At 46.1% G+C, this 26,438-nt stretch overlaps 1 protein-coding gene and 1 long non-coding RNA gene across 7 annotated transcripts in view; one reads left to right on the forward strand and one right to left on the reverse strand.

Moving 5' to 3' along the window:
- Positions 1 to 4,210, forward strand: part of NGF (nerve growth factor) — a 51,536-nt gene extending 47,326 nt beyond the window's left edge. For both annotated transcript variants that reach the window (XM_085020766.1, NM_001444486.1), the window contains 1 exon segment: positions 3,316 to 4,210. In XM_085020766.1, the coding sequence (XP_084876892.1) occupies positions 3,328 to 4,053 (726 nt within the window). In that variant the 5' untranslated portion in view covers positions 3,316 to 3,327 and the 3' untranslated portion in view covers positions 4,054 to 4,210.
- LOC102166460 (uncharacterized) overlaps positions 1 to 26,438 on the reverse strand; it is a 418,456-nt gene that overhangs the window by 218,776 nt on the left and 173,242 nt on the right. Inside the window, exon 4 of one of the 5 annotated variants that reach the window (XR_014844456.1) lies at positions 12,597 to 14,257. The exons of the other annotated variants lie outside the window; for them this stretch is intronic. This is a non-coding gene — a long non-coding RNA (uncharacterized LOC102166460). The remainder of the gene's footprint in view (positions 1 to 12,596; positions 14,258 to 26,438) is intronic. 5 annotated transcript variants of the gene reach the window in all.

Below are 26,438 nucleotides of genomic sequence, written 5' to 3' on the forward strand. Positions count from 1 at the left end.
GAAGGGCAGGGTCTGTCTTCCAGGCTGAGCAGTCCTAGTGGCTCACTAGACAAGCGCTTGCCAGCGGATCCTTTGAGCAGGGTGATGTGATCAGAGCAGTGCTTTAGGAAGTTAAATGGGGCAGCCAGGGATGGTAGGCTTTGGAAGAAGAGCAATGATGGTCCAGGACATCCACTGGGAGATTGTTCCATGACCTGCACCAGGAACACAGAAGCGAGAATAGGAAGTACAGTCTCAAGAGATGCTACTGAAGTGGAACAAAAAGGGCTGGATGAAGGGCACAGAGGAAAGAGCAGACTCCAGTGATGAACTGAGGCTTGGAGCTGGTGAATGAAGGAATGAAAAAGGAAGATGCAGAGAAACACTTTTGGGAGGATGGCGAGAGATGCTCACAAGAGATGATTCTGTGGAACTACTTAATGAATCATCTAGTGGCCCCCAGTGGGGCAGCTGCTGTTGAGGAAAGAGGAAGAAGGCAAGGGTGGTGATCCTAGTGAGGATTGTGAGGATAAAGATCTTTGTTTTGGATGTCTTGCATTTAAAACGTCAACATCCATGGGGAGTTGCCCATCAGAAAGCTGGGGGTTCAGAACTGGCTTTCAAAAGAGGTGTTGGAGCAGAGCTGCTGGCGTGGGCATCCACTGCACAGAAATTTCAGTTGACCCCTTCGAAGAGGGTGAGCTCACCAGAGAGACTGTAGAATGAGGTGGCACCTCTGGAAACGGGAAATAGGGAGCAGTGTGTCCTTTATTACCATCAAAATCCTACACTGCAGGCTTTTTTTCATTTCCCTATCCAAAGACTAAGTTTACTAACATAATATAAGAGGATGAATTTCTGTTTCATTTATTCTCCCTTCACCTACCTGGTGAGAGATCATGTGTACTGAGAAGCAGAAAGAAGTGAAACAAGAAAAGGAGAAGAAGCAAAAGGGCTTTAATTAGCTGCCAACTGACTAATCAAATGGACATTCATCTGCCAGACCATTAGCCAGCAGAACCAGGGATGGTCAAAAAGCCAGATGTGTCACCGCCTCCTCTTCATGGCTGGCTGGAGAACTGGAGCAAACACAAACATTTTTTTCAAAGTAACCCAAGAGAAAAGAATTTGCTGGTTTTATTCTTGGTATCTCACCAAAGAGCTGTCTATTTCCAGCTGAATAAAAGCCCATTACTGGGGAGAACGCATCACTTTAAAACAGATTAGAAATGCAGCATGTGGTCATGCGCACAAAAGCCAAGAGAAAACCAGGCATCACAGTGGGAAGGAGGCAGATGCAGAGTTGCTCTGGCCATCCCCATTCACAATCTTATTCATTCTCCGATTTTGAGGACTTACTACCAGCCTGGCACTGCAAATGGCCCCAGAAATAGGTAAATTCAAAAGGCACCGCTTCTGAAGTGCTCTCAGGGACAGAGACGCATTAAATGACTATTCATAGCACGAGGAGAAGTAACAGGGTTGTGCACAAAGCGCCAGGGAAGACAAAGGGTGGAGTGACTAGCTGGGCAGGTGGATGAGACAGGCTCTGACCTCTGGGACCTTGTGGCAAGTGGGGAGACAAGCATGATTCGTTAGGCTTGAAAAGAAGCCTGACAGACATAAAACTATGTGCTCTGAAGAGACATGGCTGGAGTGCACTCCAGGAGTGAATGAGTGGCAATAACTGAAAAAAGCAAAGTCCTGACCACAGGACATTGGAATGAAATAGGTATGTGAGCACCTATTCAATCCTAACAACAACCCTGTGAAAGAGTGTTTATTGCCTGCTTTTTCCATGGGGAAATCAGTGCTCAGGAAGATGAAGTGACTTTCCTCTGCTAACACGTTGAGGGGTTAGGTATCCAAAGAAGGTTTCTTAACCCCAGATCCAGTGCAGGGTTCTTTTCATTACACTGATTTAGTGGAGAGAACACACACACACACACACACACACACACACACACACACACACTTCTAAAGTGTGGCTGGGGTGATCTGAGAAGGTCTCAAGGAGACAGTGGTACCCATGCCAGCCCAGAAGAGTAGGCAGGGAGCAGAATGATCTGTGGGGAGAGAAATGGGGAGGGATCAAATCAGAAGTTTAACACCCTCTCTAGGGGACACCTCTAACCCTACCAGGAAGATCGGGGAAACTTCCTAGAGGGGGTGACATGTGATAGATGTGCACAGGTGTACACAGGAGCTCACCGGAAGTGAGCTCAAGAACAGAGCTAACTTCACAGCTAGTTGACCTGGAGGTGGACACTAGTGGGCAAGTACAGTGCAGTGCAGAGCCCTGTCTGGCACATGCTCAAGAGGGGCTTGTGCTGCCTTGTGGGGACAGATGATTTATGCCATTTGACCCATTCTCATCTAAGAAGATTAAATAATTTTTTTAAAAGACACACTTAAAAATGAAAGAGAAAGAGGGGTAAGGAAGGAAGGATGGAAGGGTGACTGGCTTAGTGAGGGGTCAAGTTTGGATTCTATTTTTGGTCCAAGTTTTGCGACTATAGGCCCTTAGTTAATTTTCTGTGGCTCACTTTTCTTATTTGCGATTGAGAGATGATAAACCCTAACCTAACTCCCAGACTAACAAGAAACTAGAAGTGAGCGTGTTTGAAAACATCACCCCCGCAAAGAGGAACCATTATCAGTACTGCATCTATATGTGCACACGAGTGGCTGAATAGATGGACTGGCTAGAGGTGATCCCAGAGCCGTACACTGTTTTGGCCAAACAGTGCTTTGTGGATTTTCAGTCACCAGATCTCAGAGCTGGCCCAGTGCTGCTGTCTGAAGAGGGTGTTTTCAGTGCTGAGGCTTCAAGACAAGTCCCCAGCAGCCTGCCCTCTCCCTTCCCAAGCTGTTGGGCAGGACACTGCTGGGAGGTATCAAACTGCCCTCCAGCCAGCCCGGTGCACACTTGTGCACACTTATCACCTGACCACGGCTGCCTTGCTGGCAGGTAGAGAACACAAGGGGTTCTGTAAACAGCACTGCTGAACTCATACCACACTATGGGGCAGAATTTCAGGGGCTCTGTCCCTTCCCGGAAAGGCCCACCCCCTATATGGAGTCTGAGCCCGGACAAACAGGTTGTCTGAGCCAGCCCTATTTAAGCCTGGTGTCCCAGTGCAACTGTTGTAGCAGTACCTTTCACTCTCAGAAGTGTCCTGGTTTGAATGGTCAATTCCCGGTCCCCTTGCCCTTCACCACCAGGAGAAGCCTCCTCGTCATCCTCTTGGGAGGGCAACTCCGAGGAACCCAGAAACTACCTCTGCCCAACCTGCAGCGCTCCATGGAATAACCCTCATTTCTGTGTCATTCCAGGTGCATAGCGTAATGTCCATGTTGTTCTACACTCTGATCACAGCTCTTCTGATCGGCGTACAGGCAGAACCGCACACCGAGAGCAATGTCCCAGCAGGACACGCCATCCCCCAAGCCCACTGGACTAAACTTCAGCATTCCCTTGACACAGCCCTCCGCAGAGCCCACAGTGCCCCGGCTGGGGCGATAGCCGCCAGGGTGGCAGGGCAGACCCGCAACATCACTGTGGACCCCAAACTTTTTAAAAAGCGGCGACTGCATTCACCCCGAGTGCTGTTTAGCACCCAGCCCCCGCCTGTGGCCGCAGACACTCAGGATCCGGACTTGGAGGCCAGCGGCGCCGCCTCCTTCAACAGGACTCACAGGAGCAAGCGGTCGTCATCCCACCCCGTTTTCCACCGGGGGGAGTTCTCGGTGTGCGACAGCGTCAGCGTGTGGGTGGGGGACAAGACCACTGCCACGGACATCAAGGGCAAGGAGGTGATGGTGTTGGGAGAGGTGAATATCAACAACAGCGTGTTTAAACAGTACTTTTTTGAGACCAAGTGCCGGGACCCCAATCCCGTGGACAGCGGGTGCCGGGGCATCGACTCAAAGCACTGGAACTCGTATTGTACCACAACCCACACCTTTGTCAAGGCGCTGACCATGGACGGCAAGCAGGCTGCCTGGCGGTTTATCCGAATCGACACGGCCTGCGTGTGCGTGCTCAGCAGGAAGGCGGGGAGAAGAGCCTGACCTGCAAGCCAGCCCCCACCTCCCCCAGCTCCCCACCCACACTCTCCTGCGCCCCTCCCTACCTCAGCCTGTAAATTATTTTAAATTATAAGGACTGCATGGTAATTTATAGTTTATACAGTTTTAAAAATCATTATTTATTAAATTTTTGGAAGCAGCCTGTGTGCCAGCCCTCCCTCATTTTGCCCAGCATGACCATCTGCCAGTCTTGGGACGGAAGCTGCAGGGAGACGGGTCCACAGCAGGCCCGGCTCCCTCTCAGGCCCTCCTGGAGCCCTCACCCTCCCGGCGCCCGCAGCCAGCCCTGCCACTTCAGGGAAGGCTAACCAGGCTCCGATATTAGCCTAAGCCCGGCGTGATTAGGAAGGGAAGGGAAGTCTGTGGGACTGCAACTTTGCTCCGCATTCCAGAGCCAAAGCTACCTAATCCTTGGATTACCTGCCCCACAGCCTAGATTCTTCAGCCTTGATTGCCTCACTGGGGAAGTTTGTGGAGCTTCATCAGAAGGCAGATCCCTGCTGGGCACAGGGCTGCCCCCAACCTCAGAGAGGCCCAGGCTGGGTCCTATCTATCCGGCTCACTAGATAGACAGGAGGAGACTCGCACTGAAGACCTGTGAGGCTGGCTCGCTTTTTAGGGGGAGGTCTGCTTTTGGCTGAAAAGCGCTCTGCAAGAGTTGTAACAAAATCATCTCATGGGGCCTGTCACGGTAGATCTGATTTCATGTAAAGACTGCCTTAGCTCTAATGGCTGGCCTCGATTTATCCCCTGGCGGCTTCCTGCAGAAGGACTCCATTACCGAGAAAACATAAAGGCCTCCAACACTCTTGCCACCCATTCTCAGTCCCACAGCGACTTTCAGTGGCCCCAGCATCGGCCTAGAATCAGAGCCAGGAGTTGCCACAGTGGCACAGTGGAAATGAATCTGACTAGCATCCATGAGGATGCAGGTTTGATCCCTGGCCCTGCTCAGTGGGTTAAGGATCCAGTGTTGCCATGAGCTATGGTGTAGGTCAGATCTGGCGTTGCTATGGCTGTGGTGCAGGCCGGCAGCTACAGCCCCAGTTCAACCCCTAGCCTGGGAACTTCCATATGCTGTGGGGACGGCCCTAAAAAGACCAAAAAAAAAAAAAAAAAAAAAAAAAAAAAAAAAAAAAAGAATCAGAGGAGCCAGAAACCAGCCCGAAAAGTACTTTTTTATTCCTAGTTGGGTGATTTCCACCAGTGACCAAAGGTGGATGGGGTCAAAGGACCTGCAGAGAAGATGATGGGGAGAAAAGAGACAGATGAGTGAGAACCAACACAAACAGCCGGGGAAGGGGCAGAGGAGAGGTGGGCCGAGCGAGAAGGGAACAGGACTTTCTGCTCCCCCTGCCAGGGGACACTAAACACGAGAAGGAGAGAGGGTCAGGGGAGCAGAGGGGAGTGAGGATGGGGAGCACAGAGCAGAAAGAGGAGGAAGGTGTGTCACCTTGACCAGCATCAGTGTTCCCAGGCCTCCAAGAAATCCAATACCCTGGATAGTTTCCTTCTTTTTGAAGCTGGTGGGATGCTCATCAACACTGACTATGTGGGGAGTGTCTTAGAGAGCTGGAGGTGACAAGGGCTCCAAGGTACAGGCTAGAGCAGGACGCTACCCAACCTCAAGCTGCCACCTTCCCCTACAACTTCCTTGTGGGTTTTTGTTTGTTTGTATTGTCCCCAAAACACAAATTTTCTCCCTCAGACAGAACAGTTATATGAAAACGGAGATTTCACTTTCCCACCCATTCCATTCCCCCCAGGGGAAAATGCCTACTCTAGTTTTTGTAAGGACAGGTCCAAATTGCCCCTCTGTTTAAAAAAAAAAAAAAAAAAAAAAAAAAGCAAATGGTGGTATTCCTCCTGTAACTCTCCCTGTCCCACCACTCTGCCACCCCACAACCCAATCCAAATAGGGAAAATTAGAAACAGAGATAGCTCTGGCATGAGAGACCTTTGATTAGGGCAAAAACATGATGAAATGGGCCCTGTTTTTCCTATTAAAGCTACTGCAACTGGAGTAAAGATTTATGTACAAGAAACACCAAATGGAACATTCTGTGCTGAGATACTTGATCAGATAAAGGCTGCAGGGAGCAAGCCCTCCCACTGACCTGTGTCTGTCGATTTTTCCCTGGGCTCCAGTGCCAGTGGCCTCAGCCTTCCCGGCCCCCTCCTACAAATGTTTCTGGGGGCCCTTCTTTCGAGGGCTGGACAGGCCTGCTAGGTCCTGGATCTAGAGAGAGGGCTGCTGAGGGAGGCATTCAGGAAGTTTCCACAGGGAAGGGGAGGCTATGTTTGTGAGCAGCTACATCACCGTGCAGAGTCTGGAAAGCCACTGCCAGCCCTGCAGGACACAGGGGCATCTAAAATGTGACTTGGACCTCCAGCCCCACCCCTGCCCACTTAGAGGAAAGGCGGTGGCCTCTAGCTGCTGAGGAAGGGCTGAGGCTGAGGGTAGGGTAAGAGGAGGTCCCCCAGTCCCCACTAACACCACGGCCTCCCCAAAGGCAACATGTGCTCTAGGCCGAGCTCCGGAGTCGCAGCGTGAGAGTCTAAGTTTTCACACAACACAAGAGGATATCAGTTTGGCTGAACAGAGTCACAACAGTCCAAAAACAACCAGGAGACTGGTGGCTTCTATAGCTTGTACCCTTCCCCCAGCCAGGAGCCCTGGCTTCCAGACCCACCCAGGCTTCCCCACAAGGCCTGCCAGGCTCACTAGGGCCCCGGACCCTTGAACTTGAAAAACCAGTTCGAAACTGCCCATTTTGTGCTGCTGAGGAGCTGCAACTGCAAATCCCACAAACGTTTCCTTCACTTGCCTTACTCAGGTCTTCCTGCCCCGGGGCCCCAAAAGCCCAGATCCCTCCCCCTCAGCAGCTTCCTTTAGCAGGCTGCCCTCCAGCACTCCCACCCAGGAAAGGTGTGCAGGCCCTGGCTGGTCCGCAGCCTGACCCGGCCCAGCCCTCCTAGAGGGGCTCGTGCTCCCCTCAGCTTGAGGCAAAACTTCCAGTTCTGGGAGACGAGCAGTATGGTGGCTGATCCTAGTTTATACTTCAGGTCGGTCCCTGTGACCTCCCCCTCCCTTGACCAGTGCCAGCCTCCCCAAGAAGCTGCATTCCCTCCTAACAGAAAACCAAACAGCTATTTCCATGCCCACGAAACACAGGAATGTTCCTCCTAAGTCTCCCATTTTCCCCTCAACGTACCCTGCATGAGGGTCTGCCCAGACCTAGAGTGAAGAGGACAGAAGCAGAGTGTCCCCCACCCCTGCCCTGGGCCATGCGTCACCTCCCCTTGGAGAAAGGGGACAGCAGGGCAGAAGAGCAGACCTGAGTGGGAGAGTGAGCCACGGAGAACACAGAGCCCCCTCAGCAGTGACCTCAGCCTCCCTTTCACAGGCCTGACAGGAGCAGCAGGAGCCCCCGGGGCCCTGAGGCTGAGGAAGCAGCCCAGTGCCATGGTCAGAACACTGGGCTTGGTGTCAGCACAGCTAGCTTTCAGGCCCAGCTCCCTCATTCCTATCTGTGCAGCTTTGGCAAGCTCCTCTTTGACCTCAGTTCCTGCAGCTGTGAAAGGAAAACAATCATTCCTAGATCCCAGAGTTGTGAGTATGAAGCAAAATCATGTATTTGAAAGTACACAGTCATGTCCTATGCGAGTGTGATGCAAAGTAATTCACTCTAAACTTAACAATTGTAGGAGAGTGACAACTGTGCTGGTGCTCAGTAGACAGTTGCTTGTTGGCCGATGTATAGACTGGGTAAAGGAAACTGGGTTAGTGGACATCATGGAATAGAGGCGTGGCAGAGCCAGGCTCTGAAGGGCAAGAGCAAGAACAGCAGCTCTTTAGCCAGGTTCCACTTGAATCTGGGCTCAGGAAGGCCATTTAAATTCCGAAGGTTCTAGTGTAATGGTTAAGAGCACAGGGCTTTGGAATCAGACAAGCAAAGTACTCCTACTAGACTGTGTGATCTTAGGCAAGTTGCTTCATTTCTCTGAGTTTCAATGTCTTCACCTGTGAAATGGGGATAATAATAGCAATATATATGTTTTAAGTGCCCGGCACCGATGAAGTGTATAGTAAATTTTAGTTCTGAAAAGCAGAGTTGGCTGAGAAACCTTGAAAGGTGTTGGAATGAGGCTGATAGCTTTTAACAAGGCAAGGAGTTTTCGAGAATGGACAGCTTTAGAGATGTACTACCGGCTCCTTCCGTGACAAGCAATGCTGGTAATGACTGTTAGTATTTACTAAGAGCTTGCTCTGTAGCAGCAGGGTACCAAGCAGTTCATGTGGATTAGCCTCCAGTTTCTAAAACCAAGACCACCTTAGGGAGAGCCCCCGAAGCCTGTGCTTTCGGTTTGTGAATATCACTGCCAGAGAACTGCTTTCTGGCTCTCTGGGATGTGTTTACTCCCCCAGCCTTGGCCAGCTTATAAACCATTGGCTGTGAGAGTTTCCACGTGTCAAGCACGTGGGCTCTGTTTTGCTTCAATTCACTTGGGTCTGCAACTGGAAAGATCTGACCTCCTCAAAGTTCACCTGGATTTATGGAGATGGCTCAGGGGCACCAGGGCCAAAAGAAAGTTGAGCAGGCCCTCCTGCAGCAGCAGTCTGAAGAGAATCCCTCCAACCCCGAGCTGCTCCTTTATTTTTTTTTTAAGGGCCACATCTGTGGCATATGGAGGTTCCCAGGCTAGGGCTCAAATTGGAGCTGCAGCTTCTGGCCTACACCACAGCCACAGTAACAGCAATGTGGCATCTGAAGTGTGTCTTCGACCCTACACCACAGCTCACAGCAATGCTGGATCCTTAGCCCACTGAGTGAGGCCAGGAATCGAACCCAAGTCCTCATGGATACTAGTCAGATTTGCTACCACTGAGCCGCAATGGGAACTCCCCAGAGCTGCTCCTTAAAATCAACGAAGTGCTCTGTGTCCCCTCAGCACTCGGCTGAATCTTGCATGTGGCATGCACTCAACCAGTGTCTTAGGGCAATTAAGACGGAAGTTAGAGCCCATCTTTTTCTCCACCATCATCACCATCCCCACCCCCTCTGTGCCTTCCCTGTGTCAGCAGTCAATGGGTTAATAGTCTAAGCTGAAGGCAAGGGCCAAGGCCAGGTCCTTCTGAATGCCACTGCCTGGGAGTCACCCTCGTGGTTTTCCGAGGTTGGTGTCGTGATGAAGAGCATGATCTACTGTCAAACCCTGGCCTCACCACTAGCTGGGCTGAGTGATATCAGACAAATTACCTTCTCTTTCTGCATTTCGGTTTTCTTACATGGAAAATGTGGATGATAATAGTACCTACTTTGTTGAGTTGTAGGGCACTTAGTCCAGTGCTTGGCACATGGTAAATTATTGTGTATAAAACATATGTAAATATACAGCTCTATATACACAGATGCCACATATAGACACAATGCGCATGTGTGCACACACGCACACAGACACACACACACAAGAGCCCCTGAGAGTTTAGAAGCAGCCGGGAAGTGAACATTCCACATTCACATGCATACACACACTGACTTAAAAACAGAGCAGCAGATGAATGAGTGCCAATAAGCCTTCTAAACGAAGGCCGCAGTGAGAAGAAGCAATCAGGTAGAAAGAATAAATCAGGGAAGACTTCCTGAAGGAAATAGCTTCTGAACTGCGTTTGGAAAAAGAAGTTGAGTGAAATTATTGTTTGTGCGGAGACTTCATCCAAATTTACAAACAAGGTAAAACCCAAACAGGAGGACGCCCAGCTCTGGGAGAGGGAAGAGCCACCCCTATTCTCTCACCTCCTTCTGAGCTGCAAACTGGCAAAAGAACCAGCTTCTCCTACAAATACAGACCTTGGGTAAACTCAGAATAAGCGTGTGAAATTCTGTGGGTGGACTCAAGGTCCCTGCATGCAAGCCATACAGTCTTTGCATTCGACCAAATGCTGACAAGCTGGTCCAATAGCTTCTGAATATGGGGTTTCCTTCAGCCTTATCAGTTGGGTTCCCTTGACTCTCAAAATAAGTAGGAAAAAGAGGGGCCCTCAGAGTGGGCACTGTACACCCCTGGCTCCAGGGACTTGGTTTGGAGGCCAGCACGATGCCCTGGCTGACATTTGGTGTCACAGCTAAGGGCAGTCTCCGGCCTGGCGGCCTCTTCTCCTTTATCTCGCTCTCGCCATTCCTTTCACTTTGACATAATGAAAGTGCAACTTGCACACTGTCTCGAGATTGCATATGATAATTGGAAACATGTGTCCAAGCTGGCATCCCTTCAAAGGACTTTGGAACTCGGACTTGGGCCGTCTTCTGATTGCAATAGCAATCCCCAAGCTGGCTCTCCAGCCTTCACATTCTTTCAGCTGCACCTAGCGTTAACTCTTGCCAGGAGAAGGCTGCTGCGAGCAGACTTCATTCCTGAGGTTCTGCAGAGGCTGGCAGTAACGATTCCCAAGTACACAGCAAGGCTCTGGACTTGGCATCTAGACAGGAACTTTTCAGCAATTACAGCAAGACTCAGTAGGTCCATTTTCCTTTTCTGTAGAAATGGCACCTTGATGGGTTGACACCGAGATGGGTGCCTGGGTTTTCTAGGGAGCTGCCTGGACTCTCAAGGGACATGATGCTGGTTCCTCTCTGATCCAGCAGGGTGATTTCTGCTGCAGGAAATACCAAACTGTCTTCATCTCACCAGGAAACTCCTGAGGGAAATGCAGAATCAGTGGTCACTCTCCAAATCCAAGCTATATGACTGACAGGAGAGGCTGAGGGATCCTATTCAGTTCAGCAGGGACCAACTGTACATCTATGACATGCAGGTGCCACAGAGGTCCTGAGTAGACAGAGGATAAGGGGGGCACCTTGTCCTCCAGGCCCCTACCTCTGATTTGGAGGTTGGATAGATGATTCTGGTCTTTCAGCTTTTAGTCTAGATATACCTACATACCACACTCCCACAGCACATGGAGGCAGGCTCCAACACCCCCGGTATCCGCGGCAATCACCCTGTCCCCTCACCTTGGCCTCTACTTGCTTGTTCTTTTTTTTTGTCTTTTTGTCTTTTTGTCTTTTTGTTGTTGTTGCTATTTCTTGGGCCGCTCCCGTGGCATATGGAGGTTCCCAGGCTAGGGGTTGAATCGGAGCTGTAGCCACCGGCCTACGCCAGAGCCACAGCAACGCGGGATCCGAGCCGCGTCTGCAACCTACGCCACAGCTCACGGCAACGCCGGATCGTTAACCCACTGAGCAAGGGCAGGGACCGAACCCGCAACCTCATGGTTCCTAGTCGGATTCGTTAACCACTGCGCCACGACGGGAACTCCTACTTGCTTGTTCTTGATCTCTTCTCTATTCCCTTATCATCCCTACTGAGCTCTAAGCCCTTGGCCCTGTGCCCCTGACCCTGATCCTGCCCTGGGTTCTCCATGGAAGTGTATTTCAAAGTTTCATGTTCACCTCAGTCACCTGGAGATCTAATTCAATATGTAGGGCGTGGGAGGCTGAGATCTTGAATTTCTAACAAGCCCCCAGGTGATGTCCACCATGCTGCTCCAGGACCACACTGTTTTTATTTTATTTTTTATCAGAGTATAGTGGATTTAAAGTACTGTGCCAATTTCTGTTGTACAACAAAGTGACTCAGTCATATATATATATATATATATATATATACATATATATATACACACACACGATATATATACATATCATATATATATATATACACACACACATTCTTTTTTACATTATTTTCCATCACAGTCTATCCCAGAAGATTTGATGGAGTTCCCTTTGCTATACAGTAGGACCTCATTGCTTATCCATTCTAAATGTAATAGCTTGCATCTACTAACCCCAAACTCCCAGTCCATCCCTCTCCCTCCCCCTTGGCAACCACAGGTCTGTTCTCTATGTCTGTGAGTCTGTTTCTGTTTTGTATATAGATTTATCTGTGGCATTTTTTTTCCTATTTTGGTCGCCCCACGGCATATGGATTTCCCAGGCCAGGGATCAGATCCGAGCTGCAGTTGCAACCTAAGCCACAGCTGTGGTAACACCGGATCTTTAACCCACTGCGCTGGGCGTCCCAGAATTCCCAAGACACTGCTGATCCTGTTGCGCCACAGTGAGACTGTGCCATATTTTAGATTCCACATATAAGTGATACCATATGGTATTTGTCTGTGTCTGACTTACTTCATTTAGTATGAGAATCTCTAGTTGCATCCATGTTGCTGTGAATGGCATGATTTTGTTCTTTTTATGTCTGAGTAGTATTCCATTTTATATATGTACCTCATCTTCTTAATCCTTTCATCTGTCAAGGGACATTTGTTTCCATGTCTTGGCTATTGTGAATAGTGCTACAGTGAATACAGGGGCGTGCATGTGTCTTTTGAATTATAGTTTTGTCTGGATATATGTCCAGGAGTAGAATTTTTGGATCTATTTTTAGTTTTCTGAGGCACCTCCACACTGTTTTCCCTAGTGCTTGTATCAACCTACATCCAGGGACCACACTCTTACCTAGCAAGTTCACAGATCACATATGGCTTCCCCTTGGTCTAGACCATAGTTCTCACTTGGGAACTTTGACCAGACTCATCTCTTTGGTTCTTAGAGTCCAAATTGGCCTTGGGTATGACAGTCCTTGCTCTGCCCCCAGCCGCTGGGAATCCAACATCTGCCTTATGCTCCTGGGTTGCTGTCCCACAAAGTTCAGTCATCCTTCCTTGATGGGGAGAAGTCAGAGAAGGGCAGTCCCCATGTGATGGAGTCTACAACCAAGTCTCAAGGAGGAGGAAAATCAGCCCAAAGGGAAACCTGGGGAGGGTGCAGGGTTGCATGAGTCAGGCCTTGAAGGTGTATTTGGCATTGAGACAGAAAGAAAGAAAGGCACTAGCCACACAGCACCAGGCTGGTCCTACTTGTGAAAAAGTGTTAGTGACAAGCAAAGCACCACAACAGAGGCCTGATAGTGAGCCTTTCCCTCTCAAGATAAATCTGAGCAAGCTCCCTCTCCTCTCTGACCCTCAGTTTCTTCATCTTGATAACAGAGGGATGAAAAGTCACTCTCATCAGCGTCAGACATTGCAGACTGTCCTAAAATGTCCCAGAGGAGCTGTTTTTCCTGCACCCAGGACAGTTTACATAACACGTGATATAACTATTGGCAATGGCTGTGAAAATGAAAAATGTCACACTTAAATGTGTAAAACAAGTAGCTCCCATCAGTCTCAGAGTTTGTCTTCCTTCAGCTTTAAGTAAATGAATTTCATAGCCAAACCACGTCAGGAGTCATTTAAAGCATTTGAAAACCTCAAGCCAGATCTCTTGATGGCCATATGTGGAGTTTCCACCTCTAGCTCTTACCCTTAAAGGGCAATATACAGTTTATTTACAATTTGTTATATTTGAAGAATGTCATTTAAAAATAACCAGTTCCATTCCTTAACTCTCTCTCTTTCTGGATCCACAACAATTGCTGCTGCCATTACATCTCTCTTTTATCCATTAGGTAAAGATATTACTCTTCTGAGTAAAATATCACTGACACACAGAAAAAAAAAAAAATGAGGCTTTCAATTGACTTAAGAGAAGCTCTGCTGGAAAAATTACGAAGAATTCAAGCTACCTAAAGTTTATCAGAACAGATGGACACTTAGTTCCCTCTGAATAATAGCTGCTGGAAACAATAAAATTATATGAATGTATAATGCATATGCCAGAAATCACATATTTGGATAATTTGGTGAAGTCCTTTGGTTTTTATCTAGGCATTTGCTTCCACGGATTTGCAGCTTCAGGTGGTAAATATAAATTTATCACTGGAAACTATTTTGTTTCAGAGATTGTTCGAAGTTTGGTTGGTTGGTTTTTGGGTGTTGTTGTTGTTGTTGTTACAACATGATTTATACAGAACAAGAGCCAGGAGATGAAAACATGGGCCAAACTCCCTCTAAATCGGTCTTGCTCACTTATTCCGGCAGCCTCTGGATCCAGTACAGGCAAGGATTCCAGCTGGGAAAGCTATCCATTTGCTGCTGATTTTCTTCTTCTGGATTTACCTTTCACTTGGGTCATTTTCCTGATTTTTCTTCACATGTTCCAGGAAGCCTTCCCTCTGTGCCTCCTGTTAGACAAGATTTCTTCTCCACTGAGAAATCACACAGGCATAAGATTCATGGCTGGGGAAAGCGATGATAGGACAGAGAGCTATGAGCAAGAGGGCCCAACATACATCAAAGGGTTTGGATGACTTGCGGTAACGGAACTCAAAACTCTACTCATTGAGAGATTTATTCTACATAGACTTTAATCATGACTTTATTGGGTTGTGGTTTGTGTGTATTTGGTGAGTCAGAGAGGCTTTTAGGAGGAAAAAGCTTTTCAATTTTCTTATTCATTATAAAAGGCTTTGTCCTACATAAAGCAATAAAGATGCAATGAAAATGGAATACCCAGATCTCCCCCAGTGGAATGAGGGGAAAGTGTCAGAAAAAGAAGGGCAATGTTTAAATCAGAATCCTGACTGTGCCACTGAATGAAGAGGGGTCTCAGCCTGGTGACATGTGCAGACCATCTGGACTACGGTGTGGATCTGAGTACTGTTTTCTCTTAACAAAGACACTATGCACTCAGGTAGCAAATAGTGATAGGTCAGGAGAACACACTGAGCATCAGCCACACAAGCTGTATGTTTATCTCTGCACTACACTTCTGCCCCTTATTCACCGGGCCAGGGTTGGGGGGGGGGCGCAGGGGGGACCTACTCCATTAGTCTACATCGATCCAAATTCCTAATCTATCTGGTTTCTTTTGCTTTTCTAAGAATTCATGTTTTGGTGGGAGAGGCAAGCATAGCAGGGTGGTTAGGAGAAAAGGCTATGGAAGCAGAATACCTGGTTCAAATCATGGCTCTCCCACTGACTGTATTAGTTAGTTCAGGCTATCATAACAAAATACCATAGACTGGCTTTAAATGACAGAAACGTATTTTGTCACAGTTCTGGAGGCTTATAAGTCCAAAATCAAGCTGCCAGCCAAGGGATTTCTTACTGGCTTGCAGATGGCTACCTTCTTACTGTGTCCTCACATAGTGAGAAAGACGGAGTGAGTGGTAGAGGGGGAGGAAGGTTTCTCATAAGGATACTAATCCTATGGGATCAGAGCCCCACCCTTATGGCCTTGTTTAACCGTTTCCTGGGAAGCCCATTTCTGACTATAGTCACATTGAAGGTTAGGGCTTGAACGTATAATTTTTAGGGGCACACCATTCAGTCCATAGCATTAGGTATGTGACTTTGAGCAAGTTGTCTAAACTCTGTTTCTCTGTAAAATAGATAATTATATACAAGTGATAATTACATCTACCCCATACCTTCGTGTTAAGAACTCAATATCACCTCCGTGAAGTGCTTAGCATAGTGTTAGTTGTCAGGAACTAGTTCCACTCACATAGAAGCAAATTCTAGGGATTTATTCCGTTAGGGTGACTGAGAAGGATCAGAGCTTTGAGACTGATAGAGAAGAAAAGAACTGCAAACCAGTTCTGACCCTGAGAAGGAGAGGCAGAAAAGAAGACAAGAAAGTGAAGTGCTGAGAGAAGAGAATGCTCAGTCCACTGTTGGACAGCCTAGATGCTAGAAAGTTTCTCCTCATATTGAACTAAAAATCTTTCCCCAACATTTTCACCCATTTACCCAAGTATTATTCCTAGGATGTGTTCTCCAGAACAACACATGGAATTGGCCCATGCCTTTTTCCATATGACAAATTTTCAAAAATAGCTACTGTGTGCCCTACCTAAGTCTTTTATTTCCCAGAATAAACATTCCCAGGTCCTTCAATCATCCCTGTATGACAGGGTTTCCAGCCCCATTACTATCCTGGTCAGCCCTCTCTGGACACACTCTAATTTGTCCATGTTCCTCTTTAAATGTGGTGTCCAGAAGGAAACACAATACTCTAGTTGTGGACTGACCAGCACTAATTACAATGGGACTATTAACTCCTTTGATCCACATGGTGTATTTCTATTAATGGAGTCTAAAATTACAAAAACTTTTTCAACTGCCACATCACTCTAGGTTTTTTTCCTTTTGAGTTTACGGTAAATTATAACTGCTTGGTTTTCTGTTTTGTTTTGTTGTTTTCTTACTATTATTAAACCAGGACTCCACCATCTCCCATTTTTGCCAGTGATTATTTTGCTTAAACACAGGCATGTGGCTTACTGAATGGTGAGACTTAAAGTCTCTGTGGGCAGGAACTATGTCTCACTCATCATGACATTTCAGAGCCTAGCACATTGCCTGGCTCACTGATGTGTTAGCTACACCTTCCACCGGCTGCTTCCCACCATAATAAGAGCCTAAGGAATAAAGACACCAAGAATGAACCTGGCAAATGCTTGGTCTTTTCTCCTAATTATAACATTGACCCCCAAATCCCTATAATGTCTCCCACCCTGGCAATTTGAACAGGAGCACCTCTGACCTTGGTAGGACTTTTGTGAACCCACTCAAACAAGTCCATGTGATGGCAAATACAGCAGGGAAGAAAAAGAAAAGAACACAAGAGCACTTGCTCAGCCCAGCTCCATTTATAACTGCATTATTTCTCCCACCAAGATCCCCACCCCTTCTATCTCTGGGCACCTTGTGAGCAGGGGGGGGAGCTTGAGCTCCCCCTAAAGGTTACAGCATAAGACCAATAACATACTCAATAATTTGAATGATCACTGCTCTTGGGTTCTCTATTAATTTTAATTTCATAATCCAACATACTGAAAAATCCTCTAATCTATGAGGAAAGATCAAACCAACCTGGAGCTTTTAAAGAAAGACCAACAAATCTGACCTTAGTCCAAGGAAGTCACCGCAAACTCACTTTGTTCAAGCACTAACTCCTTCACTTTGTTTATCTGCTTGCTCCTATCAACTTTGGACCCCAGGCAGACTCCCCCGGACTTCCAAGTCCTGTATTTGCTTAACTTGGAGTTTAACTTTTTTATTCATAAATTTGTTCATCCAAGCCAAGGGCTATATAGGAGCTGGGATACACTGGTGAGAAATATGAGACATGGGAAAAGAAAAATCACTTTATAGTCTAGTGACGAAGAAAGATAGCCTACAAATTATTGAAATTGCAGCCATGATGAGTGTTACAAATAGAAGTATGTGGGATCATGAGCACCACAACAGATGGATCTGACTCGGGGAAGAGAAAGTCACGTGTGAGGTGAGTGATGAGCGGGATCAACCAGGTGACGTTGAAAGCAGAGTTTCCTGGCAGAGACAATGCCTGATGCAAAAGGTCTGGTAGAGAAGAGAGCCCAGAAAGTACTGGAAGTTGAAAAGAGGCCAGCATGGCTAGAACAGAATACAGAAGAGGGAGCTTGCAGGAAGATGAAGCTATGAAAGAGAGCTGCTTGGCTTGTTATCAAGCCCTGCCTCCAGATTAAGTGTTGATGATCTACAACTAGTTTTCTTGAAACTTAATTGTCAAATAACTTTTAATCCACCTTTTCCATCCTGTCTTAAAGGCTTTCATGAGCTATGCTGTCAATGCCTTGAGGAAATCAAAATACATTATGTGTGTATGATGACCTCAGTTGGGGCTATCATGGATCTGAGAGATAGAACTTTGGGCACGAGTAGAGGGTTTTTGTCTGATTTTCTTGTTTAATAGGGGATTTTTGAACCTACTGAAAAGCATAGGAAAGTAAAGAGGGGGAAACTATGGGTCCTAGTGAAGATTTGATGTGGGTGAGAAACGAAGTCTTTCATGAGAAAACACTAGGTGCTTCCCTGAAAACCTTTCTTTAAATTATTTCACCATTCCCTAAGGATCGCATTGCTCAGGAATGCTTTTCATTTGTTCAAGACTTTTCCTTGTTGGTAAAAAATCAACTGTTGATGCAATTTTAAGCCCATTTTCCTTCATTCCAGGACTATTGAACACTAGCTACAAATTTTAACCAAACAGTAACATCCTCTACTTTTACTGTTTTTTGATTTAGTCATCATTCTTTCAACAAACACATATTAAGTTCCTACCATGTGCTAGACACTGAGGATAAAAACATGACTAAGAAAAGAGTATTTGCTCTCTGAGGGCTCACAGTCAAGTGGGAAATACAGTCATGATCCAATTAGTGAGTAATGGAATAGATATGAATATGATAAATGGTAACACGATGTGAGGGAATGCTCTCAGCTCTGCCTACAGAGGCAAAGGGGACCTTTTACAGGAGGGGCATTTAAGCTGAGGTTTGGAGCACACCACAAGGACAAAGGCAGTCCCAGGCAGAGAAAGAATGAAATAGTGGGTAACTATAGGAAAGTGGCTTTGGCAGAGTCCAAGATGTGCATAGGAATCAGGAGAGAGATGAGGCTGGAAAGGCAGGTAGGAGTGACTCCTGATGAGCTTTGAACATTGTTCTCCAGAATTTAGATTTTGTCCCATAAGCAATGGTGAGCCTCTAAAGCTCCAATTTGTACTGTAGAAAGATCACTTGGACAGTCATATGGAGGATCATTTGCAATCATGAAGAGTCAAAGAGAATTTTAACGCATTTGACATCAATGACTGGTTGGTCCATACACATTTGATGATTTACATATGGCGTTACCTTGATAACAATCACAGAAAGACAGCTGGAGTTGGCTCCATTTTTCTGAAAGTGTGTTCTACAGAACAATGGTTCTGTGGGGTGTTAGTAGGTGTTAAGTGGGGGGATATACGCCAATTACATTTAGTTTATTACCCATAGGGAGTACAGTGGCCTCACAAAGTAACCCAAATGAGATAAAGAAAGTGCTTCTGTGTTTCTTGAAGAAGCATCAAAGAAGATATATAGGAGGTAGCTACAGACATAGAGACATGGATACCTCTCTTTTTGTGATACTTTTCTTGGACTTGTGCTAAAATGGGCTGACAATGGTACTCTCTGGGCACACAGCTACTAATAGGAGGAAGGAAGCAGTTTCGACTTCAGCCAGGCAGCAGAAACTAATTTGTAATTCAAGAATTGGCTGTGCAGCTATCTAACTCTCCCCTGGAGAAGGGGTTGGGTAGGTGGGTAATAGCTAGGCTGATCCAGGTAAGGAGGCAGGCTAGGTTATAAAGAGGAATGACCAGGGGCAGAGAAGAGCAGAAAGATTCAGGATGTATGCGTGTGAAACAATGACCACAGGAGAATGCTTGAGTATCAAGATAAAGAACCTGAGCCTGCATCAAGCCTGGGCCTGAAAAGAAGATCCAGGAGGAGATCAGGTCCCAAGTAAATGCAGAGACAGAGCAGGAAGTGGGCCTCAAGGTGTGGATGAAACAGAAGGATCTAGGCTTTTCTCCATGCACAGGAGAGGTAGCTCAGAGCATCTTATGAAATGTGGCTGTGGGGTACCAGAGAGTAGGGAATCTCTCTGCATTGCATCTGGAAGGCAAGGTCATCCATACACAGAAGAACTGAGACCTCCACCTGGATTATAAGTTACTGGGTAGGAATCATCTGATTCATCTTAGTTACTCCAGCATCTCAGACAAACTTGGTACAACAGTCAGTGCTTAGATAAGATTTTCTGGGTGAACAGATTCTCTAAATTAGGCTCCCTCCACATTACCAACCTTTCTGACCTCTAGGTTCTAAAGGAAGTTCTACTTAGATACAGAATGTCTTTGTAGCGTGACCCTCCTTGTTACATACAGCCCAATGGAAAGATGTGAACACATTATGCTCGTTGGGAAGTCAACCTCCAACCTCAACAGAGAAATACCAGTTGGCAAAGGCATCCTAGTGGAACACCAAAACTGACAGAAGTTAACCTCTCCTCTCCCTTCTACTTCATCCCAACACTAGGCTGAACTACTAGGAAGCTGAGTGAGCAGGAAACACAGGCCCATAGGATGGCTTCCCAGCAAGAGGCCTTAGGAAATTTTTTTTTTTTTTTTTTTGCCATTTGTTGGGCCGCTCCTGCGGCATATGGAGGTTCCCAGGCTAGGGGTCGAATCGGAGCTGTTGACGCCAGAGCCACAGCAACTCGGGATCCGAGCCGAGTCTGCGACCTACACCACAGCTCACGGCAACGCCGGACTGTTAACCCACTGAGCAAGGGCAGGGATCGAACCCGCAACCTCATGGTTCCTAGTTGGATTCGTTAACCACTGCACCACGACGGGAACTCCAGGAAATTTTTAATGATAATATTAACTTAGGCTTATCAACCTGCAATTTTGTCAGAGAAATTTGAACAATAGAAATGCTATATTGTGTTATTTTAAATTATTTTTGTTTTCCCAGCTTCTATAACCATGAAAGAGTTTTGGCATGATTATCTTTTCACATAAAGGGAGGGAGGGGTCTTACATATTGAATGGCATGTGGGTCCACATGGTGGGGGGTCCATTCCGGAGAGAAGCGGCATGTAATAGACAGGCAAAATGCTGGAGATCCAAGAGCACAGGAAATTTAACAGTACCCACTTTCTACTGAGCAGGGGATGGCATTTCACAGTGACTTCCACAGTGCAATCCTTCCCATGATTTGCCTACACAGGGAAGACCGAGGGAGCTGCTAAGTGCAGTTCTGCATTTTCAGGAATATGAAAAAAGGTAGAAACCAGGGTCCTTGGCAGTCAAGTTAAAAGCAAGTTGATTCTGTTGCACAATAATGTGAATGTCCTTAATGCCACTTAACTGTTCACTTAAAATGGTTAAATGGTAAATTTCATGTTACGTATATTTTACCATAATAAATTCTTTAAATGAGTCAATAGGTTAAAGGTTGGGCAAGACAGGGATAGAAAACTGAGGAGGGTGAGAAAGGCAAGGTTCACCCAAAAAACGTTTTTATTTGGTTTTTAATTGCTACATCTGATAGTATGGTACTGTCCTGAGCAGCTGCCTAGGACCGTCCTCCAGAGCTCACTCCTGGAAACAAACCCGGGTCAACCCCTGGCTCTGCTACTCACTAGAGTGAGACTGTGGGCACATTATTACTTAATCTCTCTGTCTCTGCGTCTTCATTTAGTAAATCAAGGACATTTATTTCTACCTACCAGGTCTGTGGGGAGGGGTAAATAAAATAAAGTGTGTATATAACTCCAAGGATAAATCCATTGGTAATAGAAACATATCTGGCACTAGTCACGGTGTCACCTCTTACGTCCTGTATGAGCCTGAGCATGTTGCTTAGATACTTTAAGCCTCAATTCCTTCACCAATAAAGAGAGAACAGTAATGGCATCTCCACCTCCATTGGGTTATGGTGAGAAATACTGAATTCCTGATACATAGTGGCATTTAACAAATGTTAATTGTTCCTAAGAAAGCTGCTTTACACAAACTAGGCAGTTTATATTTTTTATGTATGTGTAATGCATATCTCAAAATTTATAATTATTTATTGAATGGGTATTTCTCCCACCTTGAAGACAGGGCCTAAGTCTTATTCCTCGTCACACCTCCAGTGCCTGGAAGGTAGACTGGTTGAACTGATGTTTTGGGGAGGAACTGAGTGAGTTTATTACACTGTTCTAGTCTCTTCTTTCTAACCTCCTAAAGAAAACTCAGTCTCTTGGCCTTGGAAAGTCACAGGCTCTCCTGGGGACTGTCTAGTTGTCAAAGAAGCTGCTTCTCACAAATCTGACCCGACAAACATGGAGAAGGGCACAGGGCAAGGCGGGAAGCAGTGCGTAAGCTCCCCAAATTGCCTCAGTCTCTGGGTCGTGTTTTTCTGCAGTCTGAGAGGTTTTGTTTTTTCTTTAAAGAAACAAAACAGTTTCCAAGGAAAACTCATTTTGTTATGGTTCAAAACCATTTCATTTGTGATATTATTTCCTCTGCTGAGCTTTCAACTTTCTAAACTCCTCTGAGGCTGGAATAGCTCTGGGGCTGTGAGTGCTCTTGGGGGAGTAACGCATCGCTCCTCTGCAGAGCCCACCACTGGCTGCAGAGCCTGGAGATGCAACTCAAAGAAATAAATCACTATCCCCCAAATTTCTACTCAGATCCATTCAGCAGCATCCTTGCCAGTGGGCCCTTCTGAAGCTTTTTAATCATGGAACTTTCCCTGGAGAAAATGTAGGATCTGTGGCCAGACACATCACAGCTGAGGTCAGCGCTGGTGAGGTGAGCAACTCTGCATAACTTTGTGGCCAACAGTTGAGGTTGCTTTATCATATCTGAGGGGGAAATCAGTGGAATTCCACACAGTGACTATTTTCCCTCACAGATCATGATCACAGAGTGCTCCTGACTTCCTCAAACCCCTACCAATATGTTGTGCAACTTGAGGATGGCCAAAGAAAAGATCTTCCTTCATGTGAAGGCTCTGCCACAGCGATATGTTCCTAAGCTGTTCTTCAAGCGACCTGGGGGCTTTTGAGGCTTTTCTTGAACAGGAAGGAAAATTCAGCCTGGGTCATAGAATTCACTGACGAAAATTCTCCCAGGTAAGAGCCACCCCTCTCCTTTGGACCAACACGGCGAGGAGCAGGGCTCATGGGCCAATATTTTCCTTACAGCTTGACAGGTAGTTCAGACCAAGAACAGGATGCAACTCTGAGATCAATCTTAGATCAGTATAAGGCTGAACTTTCTAGCATAATTCCCCCCATTCCCCAAAATCTGCCTTGAATGGAATAAGCCTACTGTCACTGGAATTGTTTAAGCACACTCAACACCAGGTAGAAAAGTTACTTCTATAACTTAATTTATACAAATGAATGTTGACTGTAGGTGACCTCAGTTATCCTCAATCCCAAGGTGCTATGATTGGATTAAAATATGTTCACTTAACAAACACTGGGAGCCTGGTAGGTGTGCTATGTTCCTTGAGGTCCCATGAGATATAGAGGGATAAATGAACACTCAGTCCTTATGCTTAGCCTTTCTGGGGAAACAAGACACCGGTGTCAGTTTTGCTACTTCCAGATACTTAAAATAATCACGCTTAAGTTCTCATGTAAGTCATGGAGGTGGAACTCTGCTCCACGTCATCCTCAGGGATCCAGGCTGACAGAAAGTTGACTTTGTCAAATATCACAGGCCACCACAACAGTAGGAAGAGAAGAGGGAGAGTTACGCACTAACTTTTCAGCTTCTCTTTACATGTGACACTTGTCAATTCTGCTTGACCTGATCGGATAGAGCAAGTCACATGGGGTGACTCACAAGAGGTAGGGAAGTGCAATCCTACTGTCCCCACAGTAGGAGAACCAGAAATAGCAGTCTACCATATCATAAATACATGAACAACTAGACAACAATGTAGCCACTATATAATCAGGACTAAATGAAGAAAGTGCTAAATGAATGATGAATTAATGCAAGAGTGAGAAATCGTATGAATTGGATAATAAGGGAAAATGTGGCAGAAGTAGAACATCAAGACACCATTAAAAGTGGGGAAGTGAGGCAGAGCCTCCTTGCCTGCCCACTTGCATCTCTCACAAGTGTCCTATTTTAATAAATCTATTTCTTGCCTACCACTTTGTCGCTCACTGAATTCTTTCTGCGCTGAGGCACAAAGAACCTAAACCTCAGTAAGTCCAGACACCGGGTGAGTGATTCTAACTTAAAAACCATGGATCCCAATCTGAGTTTAGGCTAGGTTCAAGTCACAAGTGCTGTCAGTTTCAGAATCGTCGAGCACGTGCACTTTTGCGGTGATCTTCTTTTGTTCAGCGTAATGTTTGAGATTCATCTGTGTGGTTGCCTGTTTATTCCTTCTTATTGCTTGTGCTATTGTATGGAGTGGCTGTAACAGAGAACAAACTTGACTCCATAATCCCTGGGACTAGTCCTTTAGCTCTAACCCTTGTGCTCTGTTGCCTGTGCTTAGTCATGCTAGCTTTGTACCTTTGTAAATAAATGTTGCCTGTAGCCTGAAATGTACAGGATAACCCATTCTCAAGGCTCTCACCTTTAAAGGTATAACACTTTTACATTCACATGGAGATGAAAAGTTACAGAACATAAAATAACATTTGTCTTGTGGGAGTTTTATAGGAACATCGTGACCCGACCTACGAAAAAGCTGCAAGAACAAAGGATTCCAGAATCAAGAAGTTTGCAACAACCAGCCACCGCCCCTCTCCTTTCAGTATAAAAGAATCCTGAATTCTAACTCCAGTAAGATGCTTCTTTGGGATACTAGCCCACCATCTTCTCAGCCTGCTGGCTTTCTGAATAAAGTTGCTATTCTTGCCCCCACCAAAAAAAAAAGTAGGGAAGTGAGTAGGTATGAGGTAAAGAGAGAAAAATAGCACCTCCAGGAAAGGTGAGAACAGCAGAGAAAAATGGGAAGGGAAGAAAATTTTATATGTCATTTCTTAGGTCTGTAGAACCCTGTAAGAAGTTCTACATTTTATCATCCATGTATTAATGATGAGGCTGGTTCTCAGATTGACTTTGAAGTTTATTCTCCCCAAAATACACCTCTAATAAATACAGAGCTGGCCTTCAAACATAGATGTCCTTGTCTCCAAAGCCTGTGAACATTTCTACTCTGTCACGAGAAAGCAATTAGCATTGTTTTCCCAGGACCATGCAGAGGCTGTGTTTTCTAAAGCAACTGGAGAACAGTGGAAGGTGAAGTTGAAGGAGGATTTTGACTGTGGGCTGAGTTTGGAACTGAATTTGATTAGATAATCAATGAGGAATCACAGAGTTTAGTCTAAGTTTACATAACATACTTTTGGAGCACCTACTTCTGTAATATTGCAGTAGACATATATACTAGTAAAATATTCCCTGTCTTCTAGGAGCTGATGAAACCTTAGGAAACAAAAGAGTTATACTGTAATACAGGTAGAATCTGCTGTTTCAGAGAAGAAACAGAAGTACAAAGTGTAAATATGGGAAACACACTGTAAATATAGGTGGAGATGGCAGGGGAAGAAAGGAAGACAGGTAGCCCCAAGTTCTCAGGTGATGAGAAGAATGGCCACACCCTGAAGTGTATCTGTGCCTCTCCAACCATACCAGCTACAACAGAAACCAATGCAAGAATGAACTGGTATTTCCCAACAGATTCTTCTGTTATTTCATGATGTCACCAGGGAGTAGTTCACCTGTTCTGTCAAACACAGTCCTCCTGTCCATCACAGGTGGGGCCACCAGGTCCTTCTTTCCTGCATTAGCTGTTCACAATGAATGAATTCCAGGAGCTGGCTGACCTGGCACAACAGCAACAACATTTAAAGAAGACGGGGAACAAAATGGATCAGTCAGGCACATTATTGCCTTTACTCCTTACAACACCAGATAAGAAACCTGAGGTTCAAAGATTATGCATCTTCTCCAAGATCACCCAGCTGGTAAATGTCATAACCAAGATTCAAACCCAGATCTTTCACACCCCATAATATTGCCCTGAGACTAAGGACTACATCTTCTAGACCTGATTCATCAGCACAGAGCACAATGCCTGGCAAAGGGGGAAAAAAATCAGTGTTTTTGGAAAGGGTTAAAGGAATACAAAAGCAGACAGTTGAAGTCAGATTCCTGTAGTGGTAAATACACTTTCCCTTTAAGAGCAAGGAATACATGTTAATGAATTGGGAGAACTGAGGGTAGCCAGAAGGGTTCTAAAGAAATGTTGATGGGGAGTTCCCTTTGTGGCTCAGCAGTTAATGTACCTGACTGGGATCCATGAGGATGTGGGCTCGATCACTGGCCTCGCTCAGTGGGTTAAGGATCCAGCATTGCCGTGGGCTGTGGTGTAGGTCGCAGAGTTGGCTCAGATTCCGAGTTGCTGTGGCTGTGGCATAGGCCGGCGGCTACAGCTCCAATTAGACCCCTAGCCTGGGAACCTCCATATGCCACAGGTGCAGCCCTAAAAAGAAAAAAAAAAAAAGGAAGAAAGGTTGATGGTAGGCATCAGAGGCCAGAAAGAAGAGGAGGGATTGATGGGATCAGGAGAAAGCAGTGCAGTAGTTTTCTGCACAGTGGGGCAGGACCTTTGCTCCAGCTGCCTACACAAAGGCCAGAGGCAAATGGAATGGGACATGTGGTGGGACAAGATCCTGGACTAGAGTGGCGACAGTGGGAAGAAAATACCAAGGGCTGCAGAGGCAAATCTGGACGGTTTGCTAGAAAACTAGGTAGAGGTGATAAAGAAGGAGAAGGAGTGAAAGATGATGCTAAGTTTTCCAGGTAATGTGACCTAAGAAACTTCTTGCCATCACAATATCCTAGGGGCATGTTTGATAATAACACTGTGTATTTTCACATTCCTTTGCCATTTCTAAATTAGATCCCTTAAATTCCTTAAATCTATTTTACCAATAAGACAACTAAAACTCAAAGGGTCTCAGAGAAAGACGTTAACTCCAAAACCCTCTTCTCACTTTGATCGTCAAT

The sequence above is a fragment of the Sus scrofa genome, chromosome 4, assembly GCF_054392235.1.
Source record: "Sus scrofa isolate SSC_HxYL_T2T_F1_AM1 chromosome 4, Sscrofa_HxYL_maternal_Yorkshire_Landrace_v2.0, whole genome shotgun sequence".
In the NCBI taxonomy this organism is placed as follows: domain Eukaryota; kingdom Metazoa; phylum Chordata; class Mammalia; order Artiodactyla; family Suidae; genus Sus; species Sus scrofa.